Source organism: Pongo pygmaeus, chromosome 11 (genome assembly GCF_028885625.2).
Source record: "Pongo pygmaeus isolate AG05252 chromosome 11, NHGRI_mPonPyg2-v2.0_pri, whole genome shotgun sequence".
NCBI lineage: Eukaryota > Metazoa > Chordata > Mammalia > Primates > Hominidae > Pongo > Pongo pygmaeus.
In genome coordinates, this window is record NC_072384.2 from 33736412 (window position 1) to 33764041 (window position 27630).

Below are 27630 nucleotides of genomic sequence, written 5' to 3' on the forward strand. Positions count from 1 at the left end.
AATTATTGTACAATAAAACCATAACGTCTACGATAATCATACACATGCAAGAAATCAGAGAGAAGGGAACAGACCAGCTGGTGGAGGCAGGCCTGATTGTGGTGCCATGTTAGTGATTGATTGATAGTGAATTACGAGGTGAGAGGAGGCACTCCTTACGATTTTCACTTCGCAAATGTGTATTCCTCGATTGAACCCACCATCACTACAACTGCCGTCACTCACTGATTCACCAAAAATTGAGTAAATGATTTATCTTATTTGTATTTATTCATCTTTCTTAAATGTGTGTATAGCTCACATTTGTTTCAATGTTTAATATTGAAAGTGTTTTGGGTCTTTATTTAGAAGTTTGGTGATGTTTCTTGACAAGAAATGGGCCATAGGAACGTAACTCTTGTTAATATCAATTAGCCTGTTGTAAAATTGGTTTCTTTATATTGTCATTTCACTTAACGTTGCAGTTTCTGAGAGACTATTGATGACACTAAGTGAGCAGACTTACTGTGCTTGTTTTCAACCAACCAGCACTAAGTCCCTACCAAGGACAGAGCACCATATGAGGTGGTGTCAGAAGTGTCTGCAGTCTCCTTGGTGTGATCTTCACCTCACAGCGTCAGAACATTGCCATTGAGATACAAGTAGCGCTCGTGAAACAGTGTCATATTAGGTGACTGCCAAGATGGGGTAGACATAGTGCCTTTGGAATCAAAGAGAACAGACCAGTTGGTGGAGGCTGGTCTGAAGAAGGGCCTTGAAGAGCAGAGGCTCTAAATAGCCTGGCTGCATAAGTGTTGATGGTGATGATTGAGAATAGCCACCCTTCACGGGCAGGCGTGGTGCCAAGCTCATCACAAGTAAGCCCTCTCATCCTGAAGCCCTTTGTGGAAGGCACTGCTGTTGGTCCCCGTCTCGAGGTTGAGTAAGCTGGTGGTTAGGGAGGTCAAGACCTGGCCTGAAGGCATATTCCAGCTGAGCCCCAATCCAGCCCATCTATGTGGCTCCCAACTCTTCCCCGTCCCTGTGCTCTCCCAGTGTGCCGCCTCCATTGCCAGTGTGGTTGGCAGAGCTGGGGATCCCCAGCTGTATCCTTGGACCTGTGGCTGATGGCTTCACTGTCATTCTAGGACTTCTGCCATGGGCAAGTGATGTGGCCACCCCTCAGCGCCCTACAGGTCAAGCTTGCTGAGCCCGGGCAGTCCTGCAAGCAGGTGTGCCAGGAGAGCCAGCTCATCTGCGAGCCTTCTTTCTTCCAGCACCTCAACAAGGACAAGGACATGCTGAAGTAAGTGCCCTGGGGTGGGGGTGGGGACTCAGCCCCTAGATTCCAGCTGGCCTTGTGGGGTAGTCAGGTGAGAGGTACAGGTTTCCTCTTCCAAGCTACTGGGCTGTGGGGATAAGGTGTGGGAGGGGAGTAGGTTGCAGCAGGATCCCCCTAGAGAGTTAGCCCAGTGTTGTTACTGTTCCTGTTGGGTGAGATGAAGTCACCTGGCATGATGATGTGTTTAGCATTTGAATGCGAGTGTTGTATTTGCATAAATAAAGCTGTATCTGGGTTTGAAGATTGTGGGAGGTGTTCAGCTTGCTAATGTGGACCCCAAGAACAGTGGGAGTAGAGGTAGGCACGGAGCCACAGGTATAGATGGACCAGCTCCTCAGACCCCTGCTGGCAGCCAGGCCCCCCAGCAGAGTCTGAGCAGTGCAAGGGGCTGGTGGCGAGTGACATTGTTCAACCCTGGAGTCAGAAAGGAATGAGAAACATGGAGATGGAGCTGGCACAAAACTGCCCACATCAATCTCCAAGAGCAGCCTTCTCCTGCGGCCTGTTCCCTTTTGCACTTTCTTCTAGGTCACTGACACATGGTGCATCTCAGGCCCCAGCAGACCTGAGTCTGCGGGGTCCCTTGGTGATGAGGTGAGTGCGGCACTGGGAATGCTGACCCAGGGCTGCACAGGGGAGGCGCCTTCCTTGAATTTCTTACCTTGTGCTTGCATTACTTAGTGGCACCTTTCCTTTCCCTTTGCATTGGCATTTTGAGTTGGGCATTTGCAGTTCCCAAATTTCCATGTGAAGTTTCTTCTGGCCTCTCACCCATGACCTTTGACAGGCCTGAATCCATTCTCTCAATTTTTATCACACCCCACCATGGTCCACATATTGCAGAATTATCTAGCCTCCCCACCCACCCACCACCTTAGTAGCTCTGATTAGGTGTTTTCTGCAAGAGACTAGCCTACAAATAATAAGACCCTACTGTCCCAACTCCATATATTCGATCTGGCAGGTGTACCATTCCAGTCTTGAAGAGGATGTTTAGGAAGTGGAGTGGACCTGGGGCTCAGGGCTCACCTGTCCCTGTTCTGGCTTCACGCCCTGTTAGTGCTGTTGGCCACTGTTGTTATTTGTGCACCATGGTCTGAGTTGGCCTGTTTCCTGTGAGTCGTCTTATCCTTAAGTGTGGTGTAAAACCCTTTGTAGGGAGAATGTGTGGCCTCTTGTGTCCTGCCTGCTGCAGGGAAGCTCTCGTGAGTAGGGGTGTGAGGGTGTGAGCTACGTTTTTTTTTTTGTTTTTTGTTTTGTTTTGTTTTGTTTTTGAGACAGGGTCTCGCTCTTTTGCCTAGGCTGGAGTGCAGTGGCACTATCTTGGCTTACTGTAACCTCCGCCTCCCGGGTTCAAGCGATTCTCACGCCTCAGCCTGGGACAAATAGCTGGGACTATAACTGCACGCCACCACGCCCAGCTAACTTTTGTATTTTTAGTAGAGACAGGGTTTTACCATGTTGGCCAGGCTGGTCTCAAACTCCTGGCCTCAGGTGATCTGCCCACCTAGGCCTCCCAAAGTGCTAGGATTACAGGCGTGAGCCACCGTGCCCGGCCCTGGTGATGCTATTTTTTTCCTGTTCTTTTTATGAGAAGACCCAGGCACAGAAGCTGCCCTGATTCCACCATGAAAACAAACGCATAGGCCAAAAGTGGGGGCTCGGGGTGGCACCCTGCTCTGCCACCAGGCAAGCTTTAGGAGGGGGCAGTGGTCTGGGATGTCTGGAAAGTTTGTGATGGTACCAGAAGTTTCCAGTTCCACAGCGCAAATCTTGAATTGTAGAGTCCTGTGAGGGGCCTTCCACGTGCTCCTTTTGCATATAGCTCTTGGAGTAAGGTGGCTTCTTGAGAACCCTGAGTCTGTCTGCATCAGATTTCAGAATTCACTAGTTACAAACTAGGGACTGTCTGCATAAGCCCACTTCTGGAAGAAGAGATACGAAAAGCTGCATCCTGGGAATGGGACCAAATGGGGCTCCTGAACAGCACGGCTTCCTTCCTGGCCAGGCAGGAGTCAGCGCTCTTGGCCCAGGGACTGTGCTCAGGGTCTGGCTCAGAGCTAGCATGGGGCCCTACAAAGGCAGGCCACCTCCAGGCCAGGGTCCAGGTCAGGGAAGGCAGGAAGGAGAAAGAGCAAATGACCACTTCCCTCGGTTCTGCCAGTTTTCTCATCTGTAAAATGGGGATATCCTAGGTGATGGGTAACATAATGAACAGCCCTTGCCAAAGACAGAGTAGAACACCCCTTTCTTCCAGAGAGCTTTGGGCAGTGGAGTAAGCCCAAGGCCACTGAGCCAAGACAGATAAGCCAGCCCCAGCCCTGGCCCCTCCCCACCTCCGTATCCATGCAGAGTTCACGAGAGCAAAAGGACTTGGCGTGGGGCTGTCCTAAGGCCAGGCCCTGTGCCATGGGATCGCTTGACCCCACCCCCACCCCCTACCCCACTATAGAGATGTGGGCTTTCTTAGCAGGAGGCTGGAATGAATGCTAATTTTGCAATAAAGCTGTCTGAAATTAATTCTCTGAACATAAGAACCTTGCTGAATAACTTGTTCATGCATTTGTAAATACTGATAATGTTGTAAAACCCCAGCTATCTGGCAGTCTGTTGAGTGCCTCCTCAGTGTGGAGGTGATCCTGGCCCATCCATATTCATAGCCAATTAGCAATTAGCAGTTCCTGCAAGCCAGTGCTGCCTTTGCATCTCCAACTTGGAGCCTGCTTTGAGCTAAGTTTAAGTTCCTTTTTCAGTCTTTGGGTATCCATAGAGTTTAAGAACCACCCGTCCTCACTCTATAGTATGACTTTAGTATATCACATCAGGGGAACCCTTTGGAGTGTCTTGTGTTGTCTTGAATCAGGGCCATTCAGGAAACCAGCCTCGAGTTCTTGTGTATGCAGGGTGCAAGGGCGCAGTTAAGCACTGAAGAGGCCACCGCAGAGCACACGTGATTCAGGTGCGACCCACATCCTCTGGACAAGTCTCCTCCCAGACTGGGGTGGAGACTGGAAGATGGAGGCTCCAGGAAGTGCCAGGGTTCATTCCAGTGGGGCCCAGTGGAGAGGACCTCAGTTCCATACACAGGAGCATGTGTTCCTGCCCAGTTTCTAATTTTGCTACCTCTTAAAGTTGTTTCTTCTAAAATGTTAAATTATTGGCAACTGGGGTTGCTCTGTGTGAAGAATTCTAGTAGCAGTACAGTCTAGACTGAGTGCTTTGGTATCTGAGAGAGGGAAGGTGACTCTTAGTAGGCCACCTGCTCAGCCCCGTACCATGTTGCTGGGGAAGACAGTGGCCCCAGCCCCATCAGGCAGGACCAAGGGCAGAAGTCATCCAGGGACTCTGGCAAGACCCTGAACTTTTTGGTAGAAGGTTCTGATTTGGTAATACTCCTGCTGCACTCAGAGCAGCCCAGTGGAGTCTTTGCCAGGTGAGACCTGGCAAGGCAGAGCTGGAATGAACAGAGCCCTCAAGAGAGGGGGCTAAGGGAGGGAAGGCACTTGAGGGAAGGGGCAGGAGGGAGGGGCGGGAGCACTAGGTGAGACAGCAGCACTCGCCTCCTGTCCAGCACATCCTGTCCTGTGCATTATAGGTCTGTGTCAGGAAGGGACTGGTGACTTCTCAGCCCAGTGCCTGTGACTTCAGTCACAGTGTGGCCAGCCCCATTAGAGGGAGCTTTGCCTATTTTTATTCTTCAAGAGCTATAAATTGTAAACTCAGACCTGATGGGCCCAGATACTTTAACTCCCATCCTGTAAGAAACTAGAAAGAAAGGAAAGGAAGATGGCACACTGCAGTGGGGTCTCTGAGCAGGAGGATGTGGGTGTTTGTGAGACAGACACTGCAGGGACAGAGAGGCAGACATAGCACCATGCACTCCCTGGAAAGGCAGGGACCCCCTAGGGATTGAGGATCCTGGCTGCAGAGGCTTTCTGGTCTCCATGTGCTCTAGCGATTGGGGAAAGCTGCTTTGCCTCACTGATGACCTTTGCTCCCAAGGATAATAGAGTCACCTTCCTGACTGCTCAGGGCTGTGGGATGGACACATGCATGCCAGTAAAAGGGAGAGCTCCCTGGGGGCTTAGAAGACACTGGGGCCAGGGACTTGGTTAGAGCCCTGCATTCCACAGCCGAATCCATCAGTTGAACCCTCAAGGAGCTGCCTGGTGTCGGGTCTCACCTGTGGCCTGGTGAAGCGTCTGCTGCTTGAGCACTCTGCAGTGGTCTCTGTGCATCACCCCAGGCAGGCTTCTGCTGCTGCAGCCTTAGCTGAATCCTGCTCATAGACACACGCTCATGTGTGCTTCTACCCTGGGAGATGGTGGCCTACAGCCTGAGTCCAGGTGACCCAGGGAGCGGGCAGGAGGGTTTTTCATGGCTCCTGACAATTATATTCCTCGCCATGGGGTCTGAGAGTCGCTGTAGAGATTTCTGTGCTCTGGTTAGCAGTGTGCTGGCAGACGGTTTAAGTAAAGCCACAGCAGCTGTTGTAATTCACCTAAAAAAAAGGTCATAAGTATAAACCTGTATCTCAAGGCCATGTTCCATATGTAAACTTGTCATTCAGAATTGAGTTCCAGATATTTTTCTCTTTGTTGTCCCGTTGAGGTATTCCATGAAGGAGCTGGTAGCTGCAAGTCTCTGACTCATTTTTCCTTTTAGGAAATCCATAAAAATCGACTTCCTGCCCTCTGCCTTCATGATTCATGACCTTAACTCCCTGAGCATCACCATCTCCCAGCTGGCATCAAGAGCAGGGGTGGTGGGGTATTTAGGGTAGTTGCAGCGCTCTCCTGGTGACTATGGAAGCAAGAGAAGAGAGTCCCGCTCTCCTGAGCAGGCCTGGGCTCCTGGTGCAGTTCACATGTGCAGGAGGCACTGCAGGCTCTGGGGGAGGGAGGCCCGAGCACCGGTGACATGCTGAGTTCCAGAAGCAGTTGGGGCTTCAGCTGCAACTGAGCAGGAGCCAGGCTGACAGCCTGGGAGATCTCACCAGAAGCCCCAGCAGATGTGCGGGGAATCGCAGGATTAATGTTGACAAGGGGAGGAAGGCCCCAGGCAGTTGGTTAGCTAGAGAAAGACAGGGCAGGAGTAGGAGAGAAAATGATGCTTTATATACACATACACATACACATATGCATACTCATGCACGCACACAAATGCAAGTACATAAACATGCTCTACACACATGCTCATGTACATACACATATGCATACATACACATACAAGCCCATTTGGAAGCTTCCCAGAGGCAATGAGAAACCTCAGGCTCCCCCTCCTCATCCCCTCCGTGTCAGCAGAAAAATGAGACTTCCATGAACCAAGTGAAATAGAAATGGTTGGTGTGTAAATTCATACCACTGGACAGGCAAGGTGGGAGGTGGTATAGCCCATCCGGCATCTGCCAAGGCAGGGTGATGACGACAATGACCACAATCCTGACAACAATGATGGTTGCCATTTATCCACTTACTTAGAGCTTGACTCCGTCACATGCTCTAGAAGCACTAACTTAATTCCTGCAGTAAAGGATTATTTATCCCCATTCTGTGGAAGGGAATCTGAGCCACAGAGTGGCTCACTCATTTGTCCAGGGCCACACAGCTCCTAAAAGATGAAGCCAGGACTCAAACCTAGGTCTGCCCGGCCCCCGACACCACCTTCTCTGATATCAGATACAGCATGGGTTCCCACCTAGCATTCATGCAGGACACCAGGTGAGGCCGCCGCCTCCTTCGGGAACCAAGGTGGATGGGAGCAGTCATCCCAAGTGGGAGGGAAAGATATGAGATAAGAGGCCAAAACTGTTGGGAAGGGAAACATCAGAATATCCTGGGCCCCCCCACGCAGTGGTCCCAGCCAAAGGAAGCAAAGCCACCAGGCTCCACAGCCTGAGACCACTCAGCTGTTGGGAGAAGATGGCAGAGGAGGAAGAGAGCAGGGCTGGGGAGAGGGCCTGGATTCAGGCCTTCTCTGCACATCCTGAAGCCTCAGTTCACCTGCCTCTAACTGGGGTTACCATTGCCATGGCTGAAGGGTGGCTGCAAAGACCCAGGGAGGCGATGCCCTGGGACAGCACCTTCTGTCTGATTGCTTTCCAGCAAGAGGCTAAGGCCATATAACAGGAATTTTTTAAAGCCTTTAATTAAAAAGTTAAACATACTTTAAAAAAAAAAAAGCATGTAAATAATGCTTAGCTTTGCCCCACTCTCACTTCTTGGAAGCAGCCATTGCTAAGGCATTAGCATGTAGCCATCTCGACTTGCAGCCTTCACTTCCCGTGTGCACACTGCGGGCTGATTGCTCTGTGCTTCCCATTCTGGGACTCACCTTTCCCCAGGATGACTCTCCTGCTCCTCTCTTCTCCCTCATTCTTTTTCAATGGCTGCAGAGAACTCTAAAAGCACAGAAGGGCCATGATTTATTTGGCCATTCCCTGCTTGGTGAGTATTTGGGTTGTTTCCAGTTTTTCTCCATTGCAGACAAAGCTTCACTGGGCAGCCTCAAACACACACCCCTGCACACACTCCCTGGTGCACACATGCCTTCCTGAGTCTAGATGCCTAGAGGTGGAGGATTGCAGACGCAGAGAGTGGGCACCATTTCATTTCTAAAGTAGGACAAGATAACTGAACATCCCCCCATGCCTCAAGATGGGGGCTCACAGGGCCAGTGACGAGGACAGGCTCTGTCCCTTCATCACCAACCCTTGTGCCTTTCTCTTCCTCTTCAGGTACAAGGTGACCTGCCAAAGCTCAGAGCTGGCCAAGGACATCCTGGTGCCCTCCTTTGACCCCAAGAATAAGCACTGTGTGTTTCAAGGTGACCTCCTGCTCTTCAGCTGTGCAGGCGCCCACCCCAGGCACCAGAGGGTCTGCCCCTGCCGGGACTTCATCAAGGGCCAGGTGGCTCTCTGCAAAGACTGCCTATAGCAGCTATCTGCTCAGCCCTGCACCATGCTGCTGGGGAAGACAGTGGCCCCAGCCCCTTCAGGCAGGGCCAGGGACAGAAGTCATGCAGGGACTCTGGCAAGAGCCTGAACTTTTTGGTAGAAGGTTCTGATTTGGCATTGCCCTTGCTGCACTCCAAGCAACCCAGTGGAGTCTTCACCAAAACAAAACAAGAGCGTATGTCAGGCCAGAAGCCTGGCTTGTTCCTGGCACAACATCATTTCTGTTTCTCAAGGAGCAACTGTGCGAAGACTGTCACTGCAGCTGCTCCAGGGCAAAAGAAAGTCTCAAGAGTCCTTTAAAACAAAACAGGAGGAATTGAGCTGATGGGAAAGAACTTTGAATGGGAACATTCCTAAACCCATTAACTTATTTATTCGGGTGGGAGGGAGGGGACTGCGGGAGGGAGAGGAGGGATTGATCACAGGCTTCTTTTATTTCCACTGTTAATCATCCACCTTCACTATACTGTTGTTCTGTCTGCTTTGGGCAGGGTGCAGGAGAGAGACCGTGTGCCGTGGGGCTGGTGGCCTGCTCAGGGACAGCCACGGGGACCTGGCAGCTCAAAACGGATGGCAGCAGAGCAAAAGAAACTTTTGCTTTGGAAGCACAGCCAAATTCCCCGGGGCATTGTCATAGATGGCACCTAGAGCATGGGCTGCCTCAGTCAGGGGGACGTGCCTGTGTTGTCCAGAGAGCCCAGCTAGGGATGAAAAAGGAGATGAGGCCCCTTTCCTCCATGTCCCCATGCCCAGACACATACCTTGGCCATAATTTCTTTTAGAATCCCTTTGGGAAAGAAATACAGGATTGAGAGATTTTGGAGTTTCTGGTAAACTCACTCTCCCTCCAGCCCCGCTATGAGGAGGAAAGTAGAGATGAAAGACTCGCGCTGCTCATGGACTTGGAGAGGATTGTCTTTGAGCCAAGATTTGGACAGGAGTGAAGTCGGTCCTTAAGAACTTGTGGCACGACCGGAGCTGGGCTCCTGACAGGTGGGCTTGTGTTGTGTCACCTCTGATGGCACCAAAGTCCAGGGAAGGGGGCTCTTGATGTCTGCTGGGGTAGTGGAGGCAGCTCAGGATGAATGCAGTGCCCTGTCCTGGCTGCTCACCTGAGGGTGTAGCTCGCAAAGGTGGGAATCTGGTGCTGGCTTTTCCTTCAGGCAGGATCACTCTGACTCGCTGAGTAATCAGTCATCAGGTTGGCCTGGTCAGACACACTGGACCCCACCTTCCAAACCCTGGACCCCCCATTCTCTGTCTTTGTACAAGTTCCCACCCCACTGAATCGTTGCTGCCATGCTCTGTACAAGTTTGTAAGTTTCTGGAAAGCCCCTGACATCTCCATGCTGATGCGAGTGAGCCCCCTTCTGCCTAATGTGAGTGGTTGGCGTCATCCACTTGGCCCCTGCTGGGTGCCTCAGTCGTTCAATGATGTGCTCTGCGCCGGGGCTTCCAAGCACCCTTCCTGCTAACAGAGGGTGGCCCAGTGGAGCCTCCGCTGGGCAGAACTGATGGGCAAGGTTTAATGGCTGGTAGCTTTCAGAATGTGAGGGAAAGGAAGAATTCTGCTTCAGGGGGACTAGAGTTAGTGTGGGGCCTTTAAGTCTGGGAAGTTACATTCTGCTTCTTTCTCAGTTGCTACACAAATGTGCAGCCAGCCTTTTTTCTTAGGCCCACTGAGATCCCTGCTCAGTGGGTCTCAATTGTACCTCCAGTCTAAGAGGAGGATGGGGGGCACCTGGGGCCTCCTCCACTCCTTAGGTGGCCCCTGAGCACATCTGCCAGGGAGAATACCATGGGGAGGCCTCTGCCCTGAGCATCATCACAGGGGCACCTCCAGACCTGGCTGAGAATAGCCTCTGCTTGGGCCTAGGAAGAAGGGCAGAAGTCCAAAGGAAACCTTGGTGAGTGAGGGAGTGTGTGTGTGTGTGTGTGTGTGTGTGTGTGTGTGTGTGTGTGTGTGTACGAGCCTCTGTGTGTGTGTGTGTGTGTACGAGCCTGTGTGTGTGTGTGTGTGTGTGTGTGTGTGTGTGTGTGTGTGTGTACGAGCCTGTGCATTTCTTTAAGCTTAAAGCAAGGGCAGTTTCTGGCATCCTTGCTGTGAGGAAGAGCTTTTTCCTTGTGAATGGGCCTCTTGGCTGTACCCTAGGGTGTGGGAATTTGCTAGAGTTCCCTGACCTGCAGTCCCTGGGCCAGTGCCGCCCTCTCCTGGGCTCTTCCAGGAGCATTGAACACTGAGGATGTCAATGCAAGTATCTGACCAGCAGGGGGAGCCTGCAGGCCGAGCAAAGTTTAACCCACTTAGCCACTGCTACTTGAGCAAGGAAGCTGAAAAGTAACCTTAGCCCTGCCTTGTGTTCCAAAAGCTGCAAGGATCATTTGCTGGCTGTCCCTAAGTTCAAGGCCTCCCTACCTTCCCCTTCTTTTCCAAGTCACGACCCGCCCTCCCCAGGCCAGACAGCCCAGAAGAGCACTTTTCTGCCATTTAAAAATCCCTCTTTCGTCCCCCCCGAGTCCAGTATTGGGTGGAAGTGTGCCGGAGTTCCACTGACAGGGCAGCTGCTGTTGGAGCAAACAGGCCCACACTCCAGTTGTTTAGGGCATTATCTGAAGAGTCAGTGACCCCTGAATCTGTACTGGTTCCCAGGCCTCCTCAGACTTGGCCCAGGTCTAGTCAGTGATCCTGGAGAGGAAACTGGGGAGGGGGCTTCCAACTGCCCTGCATGGAAGAGGAGAGGAAGGTGCCCCTGTGTGGGCTGGAAGCCTGCGGAGGTTTTGCCATTGCTGATCTTGATAGAATCCTAAACCGATTTGTAGCTGATAACAGTTCCATGGGGAGAGAAATCCTAAGTTATGATTAATGTTTCTCCTCGCTATAATATCTTGCCTGTTTTTTTGGATTATTTTCCCCATTGTGATCCTAAGCTCTTAAAAAACTTGAGGGAAAACATTTATCTAATTTACTAAAAGAGAAAGCTTTCCATTGAAAAGTAAATACTTTGAGGAGTAAAAAGACTTCTTTGAATGCTGGTAAACACCTCATTTATTTTGTGTATGCAGTTTGATTTGCACATGTATGAATGGAGATGCTTTTCATTTTTGCTTGGACTGGGTTTGTGTCACTGCTCATTACAGTTTGCTTTTTTGTGTGTTTGCTATGCGTTTGGAGATAGTCAGTTTCTTTGGTGATATTTGTTTCATTGATGTGCCTTTTTGCTTTTCTTTGGGGTTTTTGGAATCCAGATGCTGTTAAAGGGCAATAGCAGACTCCTCCAGCTAAGAGACAGGACATGTTCTTGAGCCACTGTAGCTGTTCAGGCTGGACACCAGAAGCTCCCTATAACCCTCCCGCCAGGCCGTAGTGTGTATGCATGTGCAGTTCCACCCACAGAGGAGGGTGTGAAGCCTTGAGAACCTCAAGAAAGGGCTGGATTCTGCCATACCTTTGGGTCTACCTTAGGACTGCTGGTTGCCAGTGTGTCAACCGGCCTGTGTTCCCTGCCACCCACACACTTGCTGAGGTGTGGCTGAGGCAGAATCATGTGAGCGGGTGCATCCAAGGAGTTCAGGGCCGTGCTTGGAGAAGAAATACTTTAACATCGTGAAAGGGAAAGAACGTGCACCCCTTTTTTGTTTCTTTAGTGAATGCAATATTTAATGAAAGTGAATAATGAGCTTCCCCTTTGGGAGTGGAGCCCAGTTCAGCTCACTGGCAGGGTTGACGTCAGTATGATGTGTTGGACTGAAACTGTATGTCTATAGGTAGGTGCGTGCCTTTTAGGGCAGACCACGGTGGTCACCCCGTTTCTCCGAGGTGGTTTACCTAGCTTGTGTATATAATTAGACATTGCCACCCTCACCTCTGGCCAAAAAGTCTTGATTAAAAAAAAAAAGTCTATTTTGTTAACGACAGGCTCTGTTGTATGTGTTACTGTCCCAAGCCTGGATTATTTTATTTATTTAAAAGTATTTTAATTTCCATATTGGCTTTATTCTAATCCCATCCGTCCCTGTGGGGCTGCAGAGCATCTTCATGTGAGTAGACGGATGGACATAAATAGATTCATGCTCATTTAGGAAGCTGGGAGTTTCATGAAGCTGAGGGTGAGTTCCTGTGATTCTTTTTGGCTTCAAAAAGTGGGAGACCAAGTTTTTATAGCAAAAGACCAAATTAGCTGTAGAGTCTTGAATGCAGAAAAAAATTACCCTAGCTTTCTTAGCACTTAGGGTTTTGTGAGGATTCAATGTTTAGCACAGTGCTTGGCACATAGTAAGCCCTAGTAAATGTTAAATATTGTTATTAGTGTTTTGTAAAACTTGCGAAATAGAGCTGAGCTCATTCCCTTCCTGTTGATTCAAAAATAATACCTACATGAAAACATGATTCCAAGTTGATTGAATGTTGTAGGAATTACTGGTTTAGAGTAGCCCAGTTCTCGGCCTACCCTGCTGGTTGGGATCTTACTGTATTCTTGAATGTACTGATTTGAAAATATGCCAGACTTCAGCCCCCGAGGAAACAAGCCTGCAAGAATTTATGAACTCCAACTGGAAAGGGTAAAGGTGACCTTTGGCTAGCCACATACTGGACCTTACCTCACTGATGTCTTTCAGAACATTCCAAGGGTTTTCCTCAAGGAACATTTTTGAGCTAGAAATTAAAATGGGTTCTCTGGCAGACTGCACCCCTTGAGTCAAAGTGAACAGTATTCCTTTGAATGCAGTAATAGCTTTTCTGCGTTAAGGGGGAAGGAATGACCAATTGAACTTACACATTCCCCAGGCAGGTCCCTTTGCCGCCCCCTACAGGCTGGGGTGGCCCCTCCTGTCCTCAGGGATCAGACTCCCAGACTGGTTAGCTCTGCATGTTTCCATCAAATTAAAGGTTATTCCCTGGCCTCCTGCTGGAGAAAACCAACCCCACCCTGCCAGCTGGAGGCAATGGGGCAGGGATTTTGGCCTCTCAGAACAGCTCCTAGAGGCTGCTCATGATTGAATGTTTCCCCAAATCACCTAAATATCGGTTTGCTTTTTGTTTTGGGGGAGAGGATTTAGCCTCTTACTTCCCCGGTGGATTCCAAGTTTTATCTCCTTATCTCCTGTCCTGTCTTGGCACAACTCTGGATAGATTGCAGGTGTGGAATTTGCTGGAGTTTGGTGTCTTTTTCAAATTCCTTTGGATTCTGTTCCGCCAAATCAGCAGTCTCGTCCTGTGGATGCAGTGATTGGAATTTCCCATCTGCAAAGCATCTCTCTCTAGCCCAGATTTTGTGGAGCCTTAAGACACTCCCTCAGTGCCACCTTGACCCCACGGCTGGAGAACCCTGTGCTTATGTGGTGGGCAGGGCCACTGTTGATGGAGGATGGCAGGGACAGGGTGGTGCTCAAAGGATCTGTGGTGCTGGAGGTCTAAACACCTCTCGGGACAGCATGTCAGGAACCTCAGAGCAGCTTCACGTCTGCCAAAGCTGAGAGGGAGCAAACTTGGGAAGCATTTTGCTCATTGTCCTACCCAAGTATTAATAGCATAATAGTTGATGCCAAAGGAGATGGTGACGTCCCTTCCACTGTAGTTGCTGTCACAACCTTGATGTCTTTAAGCTAATGGCCGTTTGCATCTGTGTCTTCAAACAGATCCTGGTTACAGCCATTTTCTGTGGTTCACTTCTGGGGTTAAGTAATGCAGGATTCTGCAAACAAGGTGTCGCTGTCCAAATGTACTGTCCTGGCATAGAGAGCACTGCTTTGTTTTCCACTGTTGTAGAGAAAACTAGGGAGAACTTTATTTTTCAATAAACTTTTCTTGTGTGACAGGTGGAAGTGATTTTTGGGGGGCAGGTGCATGCAGGGTCACCTCCAGAACAAAGCTGAGCTGCTGTCTAGGCGCGTCCCCAGTACACAACTTCCCCCAGCTGCATTTCACGGTTTGCATGCAGCACACTGTTGAAACTGCTGGTAGGAAGACAGGACGGTGTATTTAAGGAGTGGAGAGGGGAAGGTTTTACTACTGTGTATTCCTTCCCTTATATCACATCCACCACTACTCATGTTAGAGCACTCTCCTTGTGCTGCCTTCCCCTAGAAAGTGAACTGCTAGATTTTGAGAAAAATCTTTAAGAATGAGCTAATAAAAATAATAGCCCTATAAGGGGCTGAGCACCAGCGACCATTGGACTTAGAACAGATTTCTCCCTTTCAAGAGCAGCTTTTGAGCCAGAAAGCAGTGAGCCATGAGCAGTTGGTTAGGCAAATGCCCTGGAGACAGGGAAGGTTAGTCCATGCCCCACCCAACAGTTTGTCTGCAGGTGACACTGGCCCTCATCTGCATGGCCTCTCTGAAGCTGGTGGGCCTCCTGGCTACTGCCCAAAACGGACACCCCACACAGTTCACATAGCATGTTAGAACCCAAGGGAAAGCCAAGTGCCTGTGTTTGGGCAATGCTACCAGTGTCGCTTCCCCTCCCTGAGCTTCCATGATGTATTTTAGACACAATGAGAAAACCAGCAGAAGAGAAACCTACAAGATCCTACACTTCCCAATCTTTAGTTCATGTTACATATATAACATTCCTGGATGTATTCCTCAGTACTGCTAGGGAAGCAACCTGAAAGCAAGGAACTGGACGAAGGTTCCATGACCTCACAGAACACACTCCCTTCACCAGCATGGAGGGGAGACAGGGCCCCAAAGCTGCAGCAAGGCCGTGGAGCAGCTGTCCCTCAGCTCCAGGTGCCAGGTGAGTGTGTGGCCCCTACCTGAGTGGTCAGAGAGGGCGGCCTGCGCTACAGTCCTTCAGGGTCTCCATGTTCAGCACCCCTAGGCACAAGCTTCCCCTTCCACGTCATCCTTCAGCCACAGCGGAAAACCTGCCCGTGACGGGTATCCCCATGTGTTGGTGCCGCACGGTGACGACTCCCAAAGATTGCCTTCCCATGCCATACAAAACAGGTAAAGGTCTTTATTGGTCAGCCACTACTGCCCGGGCAAGCAGTGGTGTGAGAGGTACAGAACGGTGTGGGTTGGGGAACACTCTACAGAATCTAAACCTACCGTGACATCAAGCTGAGAATGTCTTGTTCCTTACAGAGGGAGCGAACCATCTCTCACAGACTGTAATGTACCATTACCACTTAACACAGCATATAGATATATGCATATATGGATAGATTATAATTATTTATTACAAATAAACTGTAGTTTCACATCTCTCAAAAATGGACCCAGTTTTCACATGGATGTTCAGGTTCTGAATGTACAAGAAAAGGTCATGTGCTTATTTAATTCGTCCATGCAAAGCTTATACGTATATCACTAAGTACTTTAAAAAATAGAATGGTCTCCTTTTGAGCAAATCTGTTTAGATTTAGGATTAGTAAAACAGTATGAAACTAATGAGATACACTGATTGATAGAAATTAGGAAGTGACATACTGATGATTCTGGGTATGTAAAGGGTGAGGGCTACAATCCTCCTTTAAGACCTGCCAGGAGAGGACAGACCTGGAACCAGGAGTGGCAGGGCCACCGAAGCTGGAGGAGGTGGGTCTGCTCAGTCCTATGCAGCGCAGGCTCAGAGCACCACCGAAGACCTTTCTGCCAAAGATCTCATCCTACCCATGAGAACCATCATACTCCAGAGACTAGAAAACGCCAGTCCCAGCTGGAGATGGGGAAGCAGGTCCATTCCTATGGGCATTATCCTAACATGTTTGATGGGGGCGGCAGGTGATGGGGGCAAGGTAGATCCACCTGGCTGGGCAGACCTTGTCTTGTAATGACAAACCATGTGAAAGAAAACTTCCAAAAAGAAACCAGATGTTCAGTTAAATATTGGCACCCTTTGCCTATGTGGAAACTCCTCATATCTCGATGGTCTCATGCAGACGCTGGCCCCCTTCACTCAAACATCTCGTAGTGACGTGTCTGCCTCACCCTCGGCACCATGTCGATGAGGAGTCTGCAAAGACGAAGACAGACAAGGTCACCTCCACGGCATGGGGCTGGAGAGCTTGGGGAAGCATATTTTCATTTTTTTTTCCTGAGATAATTCACATACCATAAAATTCACCCTATGTGACTCGGTGGATTTTAGTATATTCATCCATTTGTGTTATCTCAGAAACCCCATGTCCACTGTACCATTCACTCCCCATCCTCCCCACGCCTGATGAGAAGTACCCTCCTTCTGGCCTCCATGGATTTGCCTATTGATATTTTATATAAACAAAATCATAACAAGTAGCCTTTTGTGACTTCCTTCATAATATTTGAGGTCCATCTATGTTGGAGCGAGTATTAGCACTTCATTCCTTTTTGGGGGCTGAATAAGCATCCACTGCACAGATCTACCACATTTATCCATTCATCTGTTAATGGACAATTGTGTTGCTTCTGCGTTTTGCCTATTGTGAATAACTCTGCTGCGAATTTCATGGACAACTTTTGGTGTGGAGGTTTGTTTCCATCCTCCTGCAGTGTATACCAAGGATTGGAAGTGCTGGGGCAAATGGTAACTCCGCGTCCATGGCAGCACCATCGTCCATTCCCACAGCCATGGATGAGGGTTCCACTTGCGCCACGTCCTCACCGACGCTGGCAGTTGTCCCTCTTTTTGATGATAGCCATCCTACCTTTCCTTGAGCAATGGAAGCATTTTAACATTTAAAAGCACAGCACCCTTTAGAAATGGTTCTCTGAAAGGCCAGCTCCAGCCTGGGTGCTGAAGTCTGTCAGTGATGCCAGCACGGCCTTTCTGCACTGACTAGTCCCCTTTTCCAAGAAGTTCTCTAAGGTGAGGGATGTGGCCTCTGGCCAGCACACTGTTGCATCCCCCATTTGTGGCAGGAGGGGCTCCACTTGTGAGGAAACCACACAAAGGTGCTTCCCTGGGGCATCATGAAGACTGTCAGAGAGGAAGGAGCATAGATGTCAGGACACGAAGGGTCCTAAAGGCATCAGACGGAAGTCAAGGAGTGCCTTTGTGGCTTAAAGGCCTGATTTCTCTTGTCCCTGCCTCACTTCTGTGCCAGCCCCAAGGGTATCTGACCCCTGCTGGGTGCTTTTCCAGTCACCTGACACTAGTCAGGCTCAGGAGGGGCACAGGTACAAAATGTGACCTTCAGAAGCCTGTCATTTCCTGACTGGGGAAGACGGTGGAAAAGGGACACTCCTAGCTGCCAGGAAAGCAAACAGGAAAGCACAAGAACCTACTTGACCCCATAGGCAAATATGGTGAGGCCGATCAGAACGCCTATGCTGCCGTCCAGGTACCAGACCGCCGAGTCATGCTTGAACACTTCCGCGCTCAGAAGAATGGAGAAGCCCATCACGCCGCCCACGAGGGAGTTAAACCCTGCAAAGGAAGTGGAGAGAGGCTAGATGGCAGTGCCAAGCAATCCAAGAAAATCACCCAAATGCCAGTCCTGCCTCACATAACTGGAGCATGTGCTGGAAGGAACGGTGCCCAAAACTCTCACGAGTGATAGCCACCACCTGGGCCCATCAAGTCTCTGCTCAAATGTCACCAGATACCTCCCAGAATAGAGCCATCACCCCCACCATCATCCTGTACCTGCTTTATTTCTCTTCTGGGAACTGACGCCATATGTGGTTTATAGCTGGTCTCGCCCGTGCCTGCTAGAACGCAAACCTCCTAGAGGCAGGGGTGTGGTTTTCTGTTGAGTCCACAGTCCCCAGGACAGTTCCAGGCTCACAGTAGACATTCAAATACTTGGGGACTCATATCTGAGTGTCTGCTGGGCCAGATTCCGAGTTGGGTGTTCAGGATGTGCAGTTACCTATAAACCTTCTCAATCCTGTGGCGTCACATTATCATCATCATCCCTGTTTTCCGATGAGAAAACTAAGAATGAGGTTAAATACATTGATGGAGGTTATCCAGATTGAGAAGGGCTGGGATTCTACCCCAACCTGCATCCTTTCCCTCCTGAGTCTCCTCTAAGTAACCTGAGGATTTTTCCTTTCTCTCCAGAAGAGAAATGTAAAGTCTATTATGCTAAGTTTTTTTGCAAAGTATTGGCTACATGGTTGGAGAAATAGCCATAAAAACAGAACTGGAGCTACTAGATAGCGACTGCCATCTCCTTTCACACAGCAGCCCACTGGGGCTCCCAGCTTACATGTGATACTTCTACTTTACCAGAGCTGTCAAAGGCCACACGGGAAGGGAATGGCTTAAGGTAGCTTCTAGGGTCTCCCCGCGAAGGACACCAGTTCCTCCCCTGCTCCAACACACTTGTGGCCCCAAGAGAAGCTCCAGGTCCACGCTGCCCAAGGAGGACTTGCCGGTAGGTTTGTGCAGGACCGTAACCTCCCACACCAGGCCCGGCTTCCCCTGGGGCAGATGAAGATTGCCAGGCAGGGGTGACCTGAGCAAATCTACTCAGGATCCAAGGCAGGGATGCAGTGGCCGCTCGCAGGAATGGAAGATGAACTGCGGACCTGCAAGGGCACCCCAGGGACTGGCCTGTGCCCTGCGACGCACTTGGCGGCACGCCCTTCTCTCCCCTGTGCTCAAGACACCTAGGTTTGGTCGAGGCTACCTCATATTCCCCACACCACATCCACCACCCACCTGTAACTGTTCCTGTAACAAGAACAAGGGCTGGTTCTTACGATGTTCCTCCCTCCCTCCTTCCCAGGAACAAGGGCTGGTTCTTACGATGCTCCTCCCTCTCTCCTTCCCAGATTGGACTGGATCGTTCCTACTGGGATTAACCCACCTTCCCATCCCCAGTGAACTCTTCTTGGACCCCACGCCTCCCCCATTTCCTACTGGCCTTCACAAAACCCACAGAAGAGTCTGCCTGCTGCCTCCACACTCACACCTCCCTTCTGCCCGGGTTCCCTCCTCCCCCAGCCCTTCCCAAAGTCAAAGTCATCCTCATTCTGCTACCTGCAGTGGTGACAGGCCCCTTTTCGGTGGGGGTCACATCCCTAGCCTCACACCCCCCTGAGGATCCTCCTGTCCCCTTTGCTGGGTCCTCCCCTGCATCCCCACCTGAGTGTCCCAGGCTCTGTCCTCTGAGCTGGCCCTCTGCCAATCCATAAGCCCTGCTCCCCTCAATTCCCAGCTTTTGTCCTAACCTTTGACCTCAGGCACAGACTCCCCATGGAAGCATCTCAGACTGACCACAGCCATGACAAAGCCCTGAGCGCCGCCTCGCCCTCCGCTGCATGCTCCGTAGATGGGGCCACCAGCTGCAGAGGCCAAGATTCTAGGAGCCTGTCTTCCCTTACACCACCAACCTGCCCCTCAAGCCCCTTGCCAGATGTTACCCTCCCAACTCATTCTCACTCTCCCCGCTGATCCCTGCTCTGTCCCGGCCACCTGTGGCCGTCCCTGTACCCCGCCACAGCCAGAGGGACCCTCTGTCAGTGAGCAGCAGCCAGACTCTCCCGCAGGAAAGCCCCCGTCACGGGCTCAAATCCCACAGACCCCTCACATCCAGCCACACAACCCTGCGACAGCCACCCTGCCCTCCCCACAGGGCCACTGAGCTTGTCACCATCACCCAGGGCCTCCTTCTCAGCCCTGTCCTCAACCCTCAGCCCCTAAACTTCCTCCCCTCCCCCCACCACTCCCTCCTGCCTCCAGCCGGCAACACACCCACCTAGCAGGGGATCGCAGGGCCACAGAGCACAGGGCCCCGTGGGAACAGGCTCGGGGGTGGGGGGCATTGCCTCTGCTCTGTCTTTCTCTCATTAAACCCACTCAGCCGATTCATCCCCACGCTGACCATTCTATACCTACCCCACCACTTCCCATACCCTCTCCTTCACCCCATCTAAGCTGCCATCCCCTCCTCTCCCCAGGCCTCCCTCTGCTCAGCTCCCAGCTCCCTCGACTCTGCTCCCCACCACCAATGACCAGAGGGCTCTGCAGAAAACAGCACTCATGTCACCCTACCTGTTTCAAAGGTGAGCTTTGCCATTTTAACTGCCCCCCTCCTCTCACTGGAAACCTAAGCTTAAGGACAGGAACTTTGTCTCTCCTTGCAGTATTCGAAGTCCCAGGACAGGGCCTGGCATTCATCAGGGGTGCAAATGACCGCTGCATTAACAAGTGACCACACGAAGGAGGAAGTAGGCAGGCAGGCACAGGCCCAGCCTGAGCGCCACCCCTGCCTGGCTCCCGCAGACAGTCACCCCAGGAGAAGGTGAAGAGGCAAAAGCGTGAGGTTCCCCAGACAGCCACTAGATGTCCACTCAGCTCCACCAAGTCACCCGCTCTGCCAGCCAGCACCAAGGCCGGCCCAGCTTGCCATTCCTGACAGCAGGTCCGCCAGGTGCTCCCCGACGCCCCACAGCTGAGAGGCTGGTGGCAGGGTCACCTGTTTGCTGCTTCTTCTAGGAGGAGACTCTGCCTTGCCCGGCTCGGCTCACCTTTTGCGATGACAGAGCCTGACTCATTTCAGCTTCACTTCTTGAGAGTCTGCCTGAGGATGCTGGAACAAGCACACAGGGACTAGGGACCAAGTCCGTGGCCACCTGCCACTTTGCTCCGAATGTCAGGGCCTTCCCAATCCGTGATTCCACATGAAGAGCCCTGAGCCCCTAGCCCCCACCAGCGCAGCAGGCAGGACCTGCCATCTCTCCCCTCTGCAGTGCCAGCCCCACGAGCTTGGTCCTGTCGCCACATTTGCAACCACAGATCTGCTCTAACGCAGAAATGTTATCAGTTTAGGAGCATACAATGGCACAAAATGATGGCTGAGGCCATCCTGATTAGAGCTCCACCAGTCTGGCTTTGCCAACTGGATCAGGATCTGTGTAGTTAAACACATTCATTGTATGCAGAATATTCTAATTTAAAAGTTTCTCGTGTGCCTGAAAGATCGTCATAGATGGGGTATTTGAGAATTGGATGTGAGCAGAAGAGAGCAGAGGCCCCTGTTTCAGAGAGGCTTCCAGATTTGCCCCAGCTGTTCCTGTAGGAGTGAAGCTGTGCCCCTCATCCAGAGCGCTCCCCCGGTGCCCTCTCGTGCTCTTCCTCTGATTTGTAGTATGTGTTTGTTGTACAAAATCACATTACCCTCGTACAAAGCAAGCTTCAGCCCAGCCCCAATAGCAACAAACCCATGATGACAATACATCCAAAGCCACAAACCAGATCAGACAAGATTCACTGCACCGCACAGAGTGAAGTGAGGAAGTCTGGAATTTCCCCATCATCTCCATCGGCCACACTCTGCTGTCCCTTTCCCTGAAGATCTGCCTCCCAGCTGTAAGGACACCCCAGCGACAAGTGAGCTGGCAGCGTCAGCCTGGCCCACTTCAGCCTGGCTCCGGCTTGGGACCCAGCTGCCGCCAGGTGAAGGGAAGCCGGCCCTCTCCCACAGAGGGGATGCTTGGCTCTGCCACAGCCTGGCTGGCAGCCTCAGGGAACCCCCAACGTTCATGACAGCCATGGCTCCCTGACCCCGTCCTGCACCCCCACCTTCCAAAGTGAGGAAAGAACTGAGAGAAGATAATTACAGATTGCTCCCTAGTTCTGCTAATCAATGAATGGAAGAAGCCCAGATCCCAGATAGTACAATTAGCAGGAGGCTGTAATTACTGCTGCATGTTTTGCCGGCAACACACCCACCTAGCAGGGGATCGCAGGGCCACAGAGCACAGGGCCCCCTGGGAACAGGCTCAGGGGTGGGGGGCATTGCCTCTGCTCTGTCTTTCTCTCATTAAACCCACTCAGCCGATTCATCCCCACGCTGACCATTCTATACCTACCCCACCACTTCCCATACCCTCTCCTTCACCTCATCCAAGCTGCCATCCCCTCCTCTCCCCAGGCCTCCCTCTGCTCAGCTCCCAGCTCCCTCGACTCTGCTCCCCACCACCAATGACCAGAGGGCTCTGCAGAAAACAGCACTCATGTCACTCTACCTGTTTCAACATTTGGCAAAACATTCCAAATCCCACCCTAGACCTCAAGCCCTGCCATGCTCTGTCCCCCCACTTCCGAGTAAGGAAGGGACTCCCCCATGCCCCTTCCTCACTCGGACTCCCTCTGCCTGGAGGACGGCTCTTCCCCACTCTTCGCCTGATTGTGAGACTGTTTTCACCCAAACCCCCCACTTTTCCTTGTAATAACCTCCTCCCTGGTTCACAAGTATGGTAGAAATACTGCTTATGTGTGTGATGGATTCATGTGCGCAAACCAGAGTCAGAAGTTGTTTCATTAGAAAAGCAGCCTTATTGTTGTTCTCCTCTGTACACCATATAACATGGTGGAAGCCAGAACAGTGAAGCCTAGACTGAGATCGTGTATCTGGAATATCTATAATGTTAGGAAACAGCACCAACCAAGTCACAGGGCCAGTGTTCCGAGGAGGGGGGTCAAGTCCCATGGTCATGGGCAGGGTGGGGCCAGGGACTCCTGCTCGGTCTCTGACTGCTGGATCCACAGCCAGGTGTCCGGCGAATGAGGTTCCCTGTACCCCAACTGTGGTCAGTGAGGTGGATAAAGATCCCACAGATCTGCGAGCCAAAGGGACTTGACAGCCTGCCTGGGAACCAGCCAAGCAGCTGCCTGCTATGGACTCACCACTGGGAGCCCACAAAGCTGTTCAGACCCACACTGCCTACCCCAGGGGCTCCTGCCTTTCCCTCCTGTTCCAGGTGAGGAGACATTGGGGGGCAAGTGGGCAGCACACACAGCTGAGGGAAGCCGAGGCCAGCCAGGCCTCCACTCTGCATCCCTACAGGGCTGGGCCAGAGTGTGGCCCTCAGAACCATGTAAAGGAACCTCTAAGGCAGCTGGAGGTCCCAACCCAAACCCCTGGCCAGGGCCCACTCATCTTTCGGCTCTCAGCACAGAACCCACCCCGTGTCCTGGCTACACTCATCCCTAAGGAAAGAAGAGCTCCATGGCCAAGGAAGGCATTTGATTTTGCAGACCACAAAGCAGCAGACTACAAAAATCCCAGTGGGTGAACTCCCTACCCCAAATCCCAGGTCTGCCCCAGACAGGGAAGGCCATGCAGATGAACCCGGGTCTTGCAGGACAATATATTAGGGTCAACTTGACGCAAGCTGCCTATAATTCAGTGGGTGACAGAGACCCCAGAAGCCCAGGCTGTGGCCTCAGCATGCTGTGTCATTCTCAGGAGGCTGAACTACAAGTTCTTTAGATCCGGCTGTGCTAGAAAGTCTATTTATAGTAGAGGGGTTGCTTGGCTGAGTTGCAACCACGTTCTGGGGATCAGGGCAGGATGCCTCACAGCAATAAGGCAGAAACTGGAAAGGGAGGCTCTGCTTCGGAGCTGGTTTCCCCAGCCAGGGCAGCATCTAACAGAGTGTAAAACCCCGCTGATCTGGTGTTACTGCAACTTCACGCTCCAACAGCATCAAACCCGGGACCTAACGGCAGCAGGATCCCGACTTCCCCCAGCCTGGCAGGAGGCAGCAACCCAGGGCTTCATCTGGAGCTTGGGGAAGGGGGTCCTGCCTGCCTGTTGCACATGAGGGGCCTTAGCGCTGCTTAAAGCTGCACAGGAAAGAGGCAGTCTTAACCCAGGCAGTCAAGGTAGTCAATCCTCTCACCATTTTAAACGCTTTTACCATCTAAAATAGGTTTGGTTTCATATGAACTAAAGGCCTCCTCAACCCGAGGAGCAAGGTGGCATCTCACAAGGGCAGAAACCAACAGCAGGCCCTGCTGGCCGGGGCGACTTGAGGAAGGACTCTGAGCTGCTGGTCACATGGCATGCAGGAGTGCTGGACACAGCAGGGGCCACCTTCCCTGGGGAGATGCTGTACTTGGCCCCTGGGGCACAGGGGCAGCACCAAACCTTGGTGTGCACCACATAGACTGGGGCGCTGGCATAGAACACCAGTTCCGGGGCCCCAACTCAATCCCCTGGAATCAGAGTCTTCGGGGTGGGCCCAGAAATCTGTGTTTTCAGCAAACACCCCAAGCAATTTCAGTGCTGCCAGCCCGGTAGTGGTCAACTGATGAGTATCTGGGGTCTGGGATTTTGCAGTCAGGATGTCAGGTCCTGTAACCCCCAACATCTTCAGGCCTGTTCAAAGGAACCCCATGCACATCCATGCACACAGGCGATGCTCTTCCGAGGGCAGCCGTGGGTGAAAAGCTGGGGGCCTCCTCTTGCCTTCCCAAGAGACCGTGTTGCAGACTCAGGAGGAGGAGTGGGGGCAGGCGGTGGGTACAGGGACTCCTGGCTCCCCAATAAGAACAACCAGCCCACACTCCCACCCTCACCCCCCAGAACTGCCGACACATCTGCCGACAGTCCCGCCACCTCTGCAGATGGATTCTTGGGCCAGAGCTCCGTCCCAGGGTGGAAAAGTCACTTTGGCTTCCCATGCCCCTGCCCACTGTGCAAAGCCCAGCTCTGCACCCAGCAGGCCCTCAACATCGGCTAAGACAAGGAGCCCATGCCATGTCACCATGCTCCGTCCTGTGGGTGAGAAGGGCCCCACAACTGTCACTGTCACCATGCACGTCTGCACTCCACACTTCACACACAAAAGAGCCTTGAGAGTTTAGGACAAGGAAGTGTTTCTTAAAAAAATAATCTACCCGGGCACGGTGGCTCACACCTGTAATCCCAGCACTTTGGGAGGCCAAGGTGGGAGGACTGCCTGAGCTCAGGAGTTTGAGACCAGCCTGGGCAACAACATGGCGAGTCCCCATCTTAAAAAAATATATATATATATATACACACATACGTGTGTATAACATATAAAACATTTTTATGTTTGTGTATACATATATACATATACAGACACATATATATAAACTTTTTAAAAAAGAATCCACATATTTCTGCTCTATTTTGTGCAGATGCACCCACCAACCCACAAGACTTTTGCCCCTTGACCTGACCCCTGGGCACCGCACATGCCCAGGAGTAAATAAAAGCAACATGTCCAGGAGACACTGCTTGTCAAGTTTCTTGTCTACACATCAGTGATATCAGCGAGTCTGGGGCCTGAAACATACTTTTCCTGCACTCACACACCCCTCTCTGTCATCCTAAAGGTCACAAAGGAAGTTCCTCCTGTCCCACAGGGACACACACAAACTTTTCTAGCTGGTTGAGATTCTAAGCAGAGAACACACAGGTCATTTCCCCAGAGCAGGCACCTGGTAACTGCAATCTGAACTTCCAGGTGAGCGTCCCACTAGCTGGAAGGAAAAACAAGCATGGAGAATTCACAAAGGAAACATTTATAGAATCCAGAAAAGGCATTTACTTTTTATGGGGAGCAATGCACATAAAACCCAAGACTCCAGGAAGCCCTTTGTGCTTCATGATTAAGAGGCTGGGGAGCCCCAAGCCTCCCTGCTAGGAGGTCAGAGTGGAGGTGATTTATGAAGAGTTTATTAAATTCCCAGGGCACAGTATATCTGCTCTGATATGGGAGCTCTGAGAATCATTAAACAACTTGAGGCGGGTAGGAGAGTGAGAAATGGATTCCAAATTATTGAGTTCTCCAGCAAGGGAAACAACTAAAAGAGACCCAAACAGCATCTTCCTCCACTGTGAGCCCAGCCCCCAGAGATTAGGCACGCTGGCCTTACTCACCATCTGTTATGAGTGCTCTACTGGTCAGAACCTTCCCCAGCATGAACTTCAACACGGCCAGGATGCTGCAAAGAATCCCACTTAAAATGGAGACACTGAACAGGAAATCGTCCTGCAAGAGAAAGTTCCAGATTTCAACAGTTCACCTCCTGCTGGAGCAGATCATCTGCAACCCACTTGCCTTACAGATCACAGCCTTGTTCCAAGTACAAATAGTCAGGTGTGCTGCCACCAGGTGGGGGTATACTGCATGCTTTCACATCTCAGTTACGTGTCACCAGAAATTGGAAAAGATGCTCAAAAACAGATAATCCCAATTTATATTTACTTAGAAAACCATTATGTATTTATTTTCCTGTAGGAGATTTACCTTCCCACTATTCTGCTAAAATGAGTAGCAGTCATAGATCAATAACAGAGTTGGTCAGAATGCTAAGAACAGCATCTTCTATATAGAATTTTCCACAGATAACTCACCAAGCAGTTGACTGAGAATTTTGGAACACGTAAACACACCACCGGCCTAATAATCCTTCAACAGAGCCAACTGAATTTGCCACAGGGTCGGTTAGGGCCAGAGCTACTTAAAACCATATTTTTTCCCCTTAAATTCACACAGGGCAATTGAGAGTTCATAGACATGGGTAGAGAAAATAGCATCTAAAAATATTGTCTGCTACTGATCTTATCTTAACACTTCCTCTAAGTTGTTACCTTACCTTCACAAGCAAACAAGTGAGTCCCATATGCAATAAGTAAGCACCACTATTCTCCTGACATTGGGGCCCATCCAGCTCTTCTGCTTCAAGCTCCCATGTGTCACCCCCAAGAGACACAGCCTTCAGATTTCCCAATATTAAAATGCAACGGCCAACAGAACTCTGATGTAGCATCATAAATAGGCAAAGAAATCGGCTTCTCCCTATGCATTTTATTAATCAAATTCACAAACCTCGTGTCAGAACCTGGGAAGAGGGAGACAGCCTGCTTCATGTTCAAAACTGAACAAAGCCATTTGAAAAGCCACTTCACTGGAAATGGGGTATCTGTATAGGGTAAGAGCATCTCCCCGAAAACATGGGTCAATGGCGGTGGTCATTTTGGCAACCTATGTTCACAAATTCTTTGCTACTCCATCCTCCAAGAGTTGGAGATTAATCTCCCCACCCCATCCCCTGCCCTTGAGTTTGGGCTGGACTTACAGACTCAAATCTAACACAGAGTATAGAAAGGGAAAAACAGTAGCTTACCAATGGAGAAACCAAGCAGACACCACCTTAGCCAAGTGATCAAGGTTCACATCACCATTAAGCTGTGTTGGTAACATGTGGCCCCTGATACGATGTGACAAGAAGGGCACTTTACCTCCACGGTGTTCCATCCCCAAATCCATAACCTCATTTTAACTGCGAAACATCAAACAAACCCAAACGGAGGGACCGTCTACAAAATACCCGATCACTACTCCTCACGTGTCAAGGTCACAAAACACGCGGAACGACTGAGAGACTGTCACACACACTGGAGACTTAAGGAGATGTGACAACTAAAAGCAACATGGCATCCAGACTGCATCCTGGAACAGAAAAAGGTCATCAGTGGGAAAACCGGGGACAATGAGAAGAGAGTCTAGGGTTCTGTGAATAGCGCCGTCATCTCACGGTAGAGATTAATTTGCTGCGGCCGTGTGCGATGTTAACAGTAGAGCAGGCTGGATGGAGGGGATATGGGAACTCTCTGTACTATCTGTAAAACTCTTCTATTAATCTAAAATTAT

The 27630-nt window shown here is 50.9% G+C and overlaps 2 protein-coding genes across 9 annotated transcripts in view; one reads left to right on the forward strand and one right to left on the reverse strand.

Moving 5' to 3' along the window:
* MGAT5 (alpha-1,6-mannosylglycoprotein 6-beta-N-acetylglucosaminyltransferase) overlaps window positions 1-14090 on the forward strand; it is a 339082-nt gene extending 324992 nt beyond the window's left edge. For all 8 annotated transcript variants that reach the window (XM_054478910.2, XM_063647391.1, XM_063647390.1 and 5 more), the window contains 2 exons: window positions 1128-1285; window positions 8058-14090. In XM_054478910.2, the coding sequence (XP_054334885.1) occupies window positions 1128-1285; window positions 8058-8256 (357 nt within the window). In that variant the 3' untranslated portion in view covers window positions 8257-14090. The remainder of the gene's footprint in view (window positions 1-1127; window positions 1286-8057) is intronic.
* Window positions 14091-15218: 1128 nt separating this feature from the next.
* Window positions 15219-27630, reverse strand: part of TMEM163 (transmembrane protein 163) — a 260277-nt gene continuing 247865 nt past the window's right edge. The window contains exons 6-8 of the mRNA XM_054478923.2: window positions 25854-25965; window positions 17491-17632; window positions 15219-16237 (exon numbers count right to left, since the gene is read on the reverse strand). Coding sequence (XP_054334898.1) covers window positions 16177-16237; window positions 17491-17632; window positions 25854-25965 — 315 coding nt within the window. The 3' untranslated portion in view covers window positions 15219-16176. The remainder of the gene's footprint in view (window positions 16238-17490; window positions 17633-25853; window positions 25966-27630) is intronic.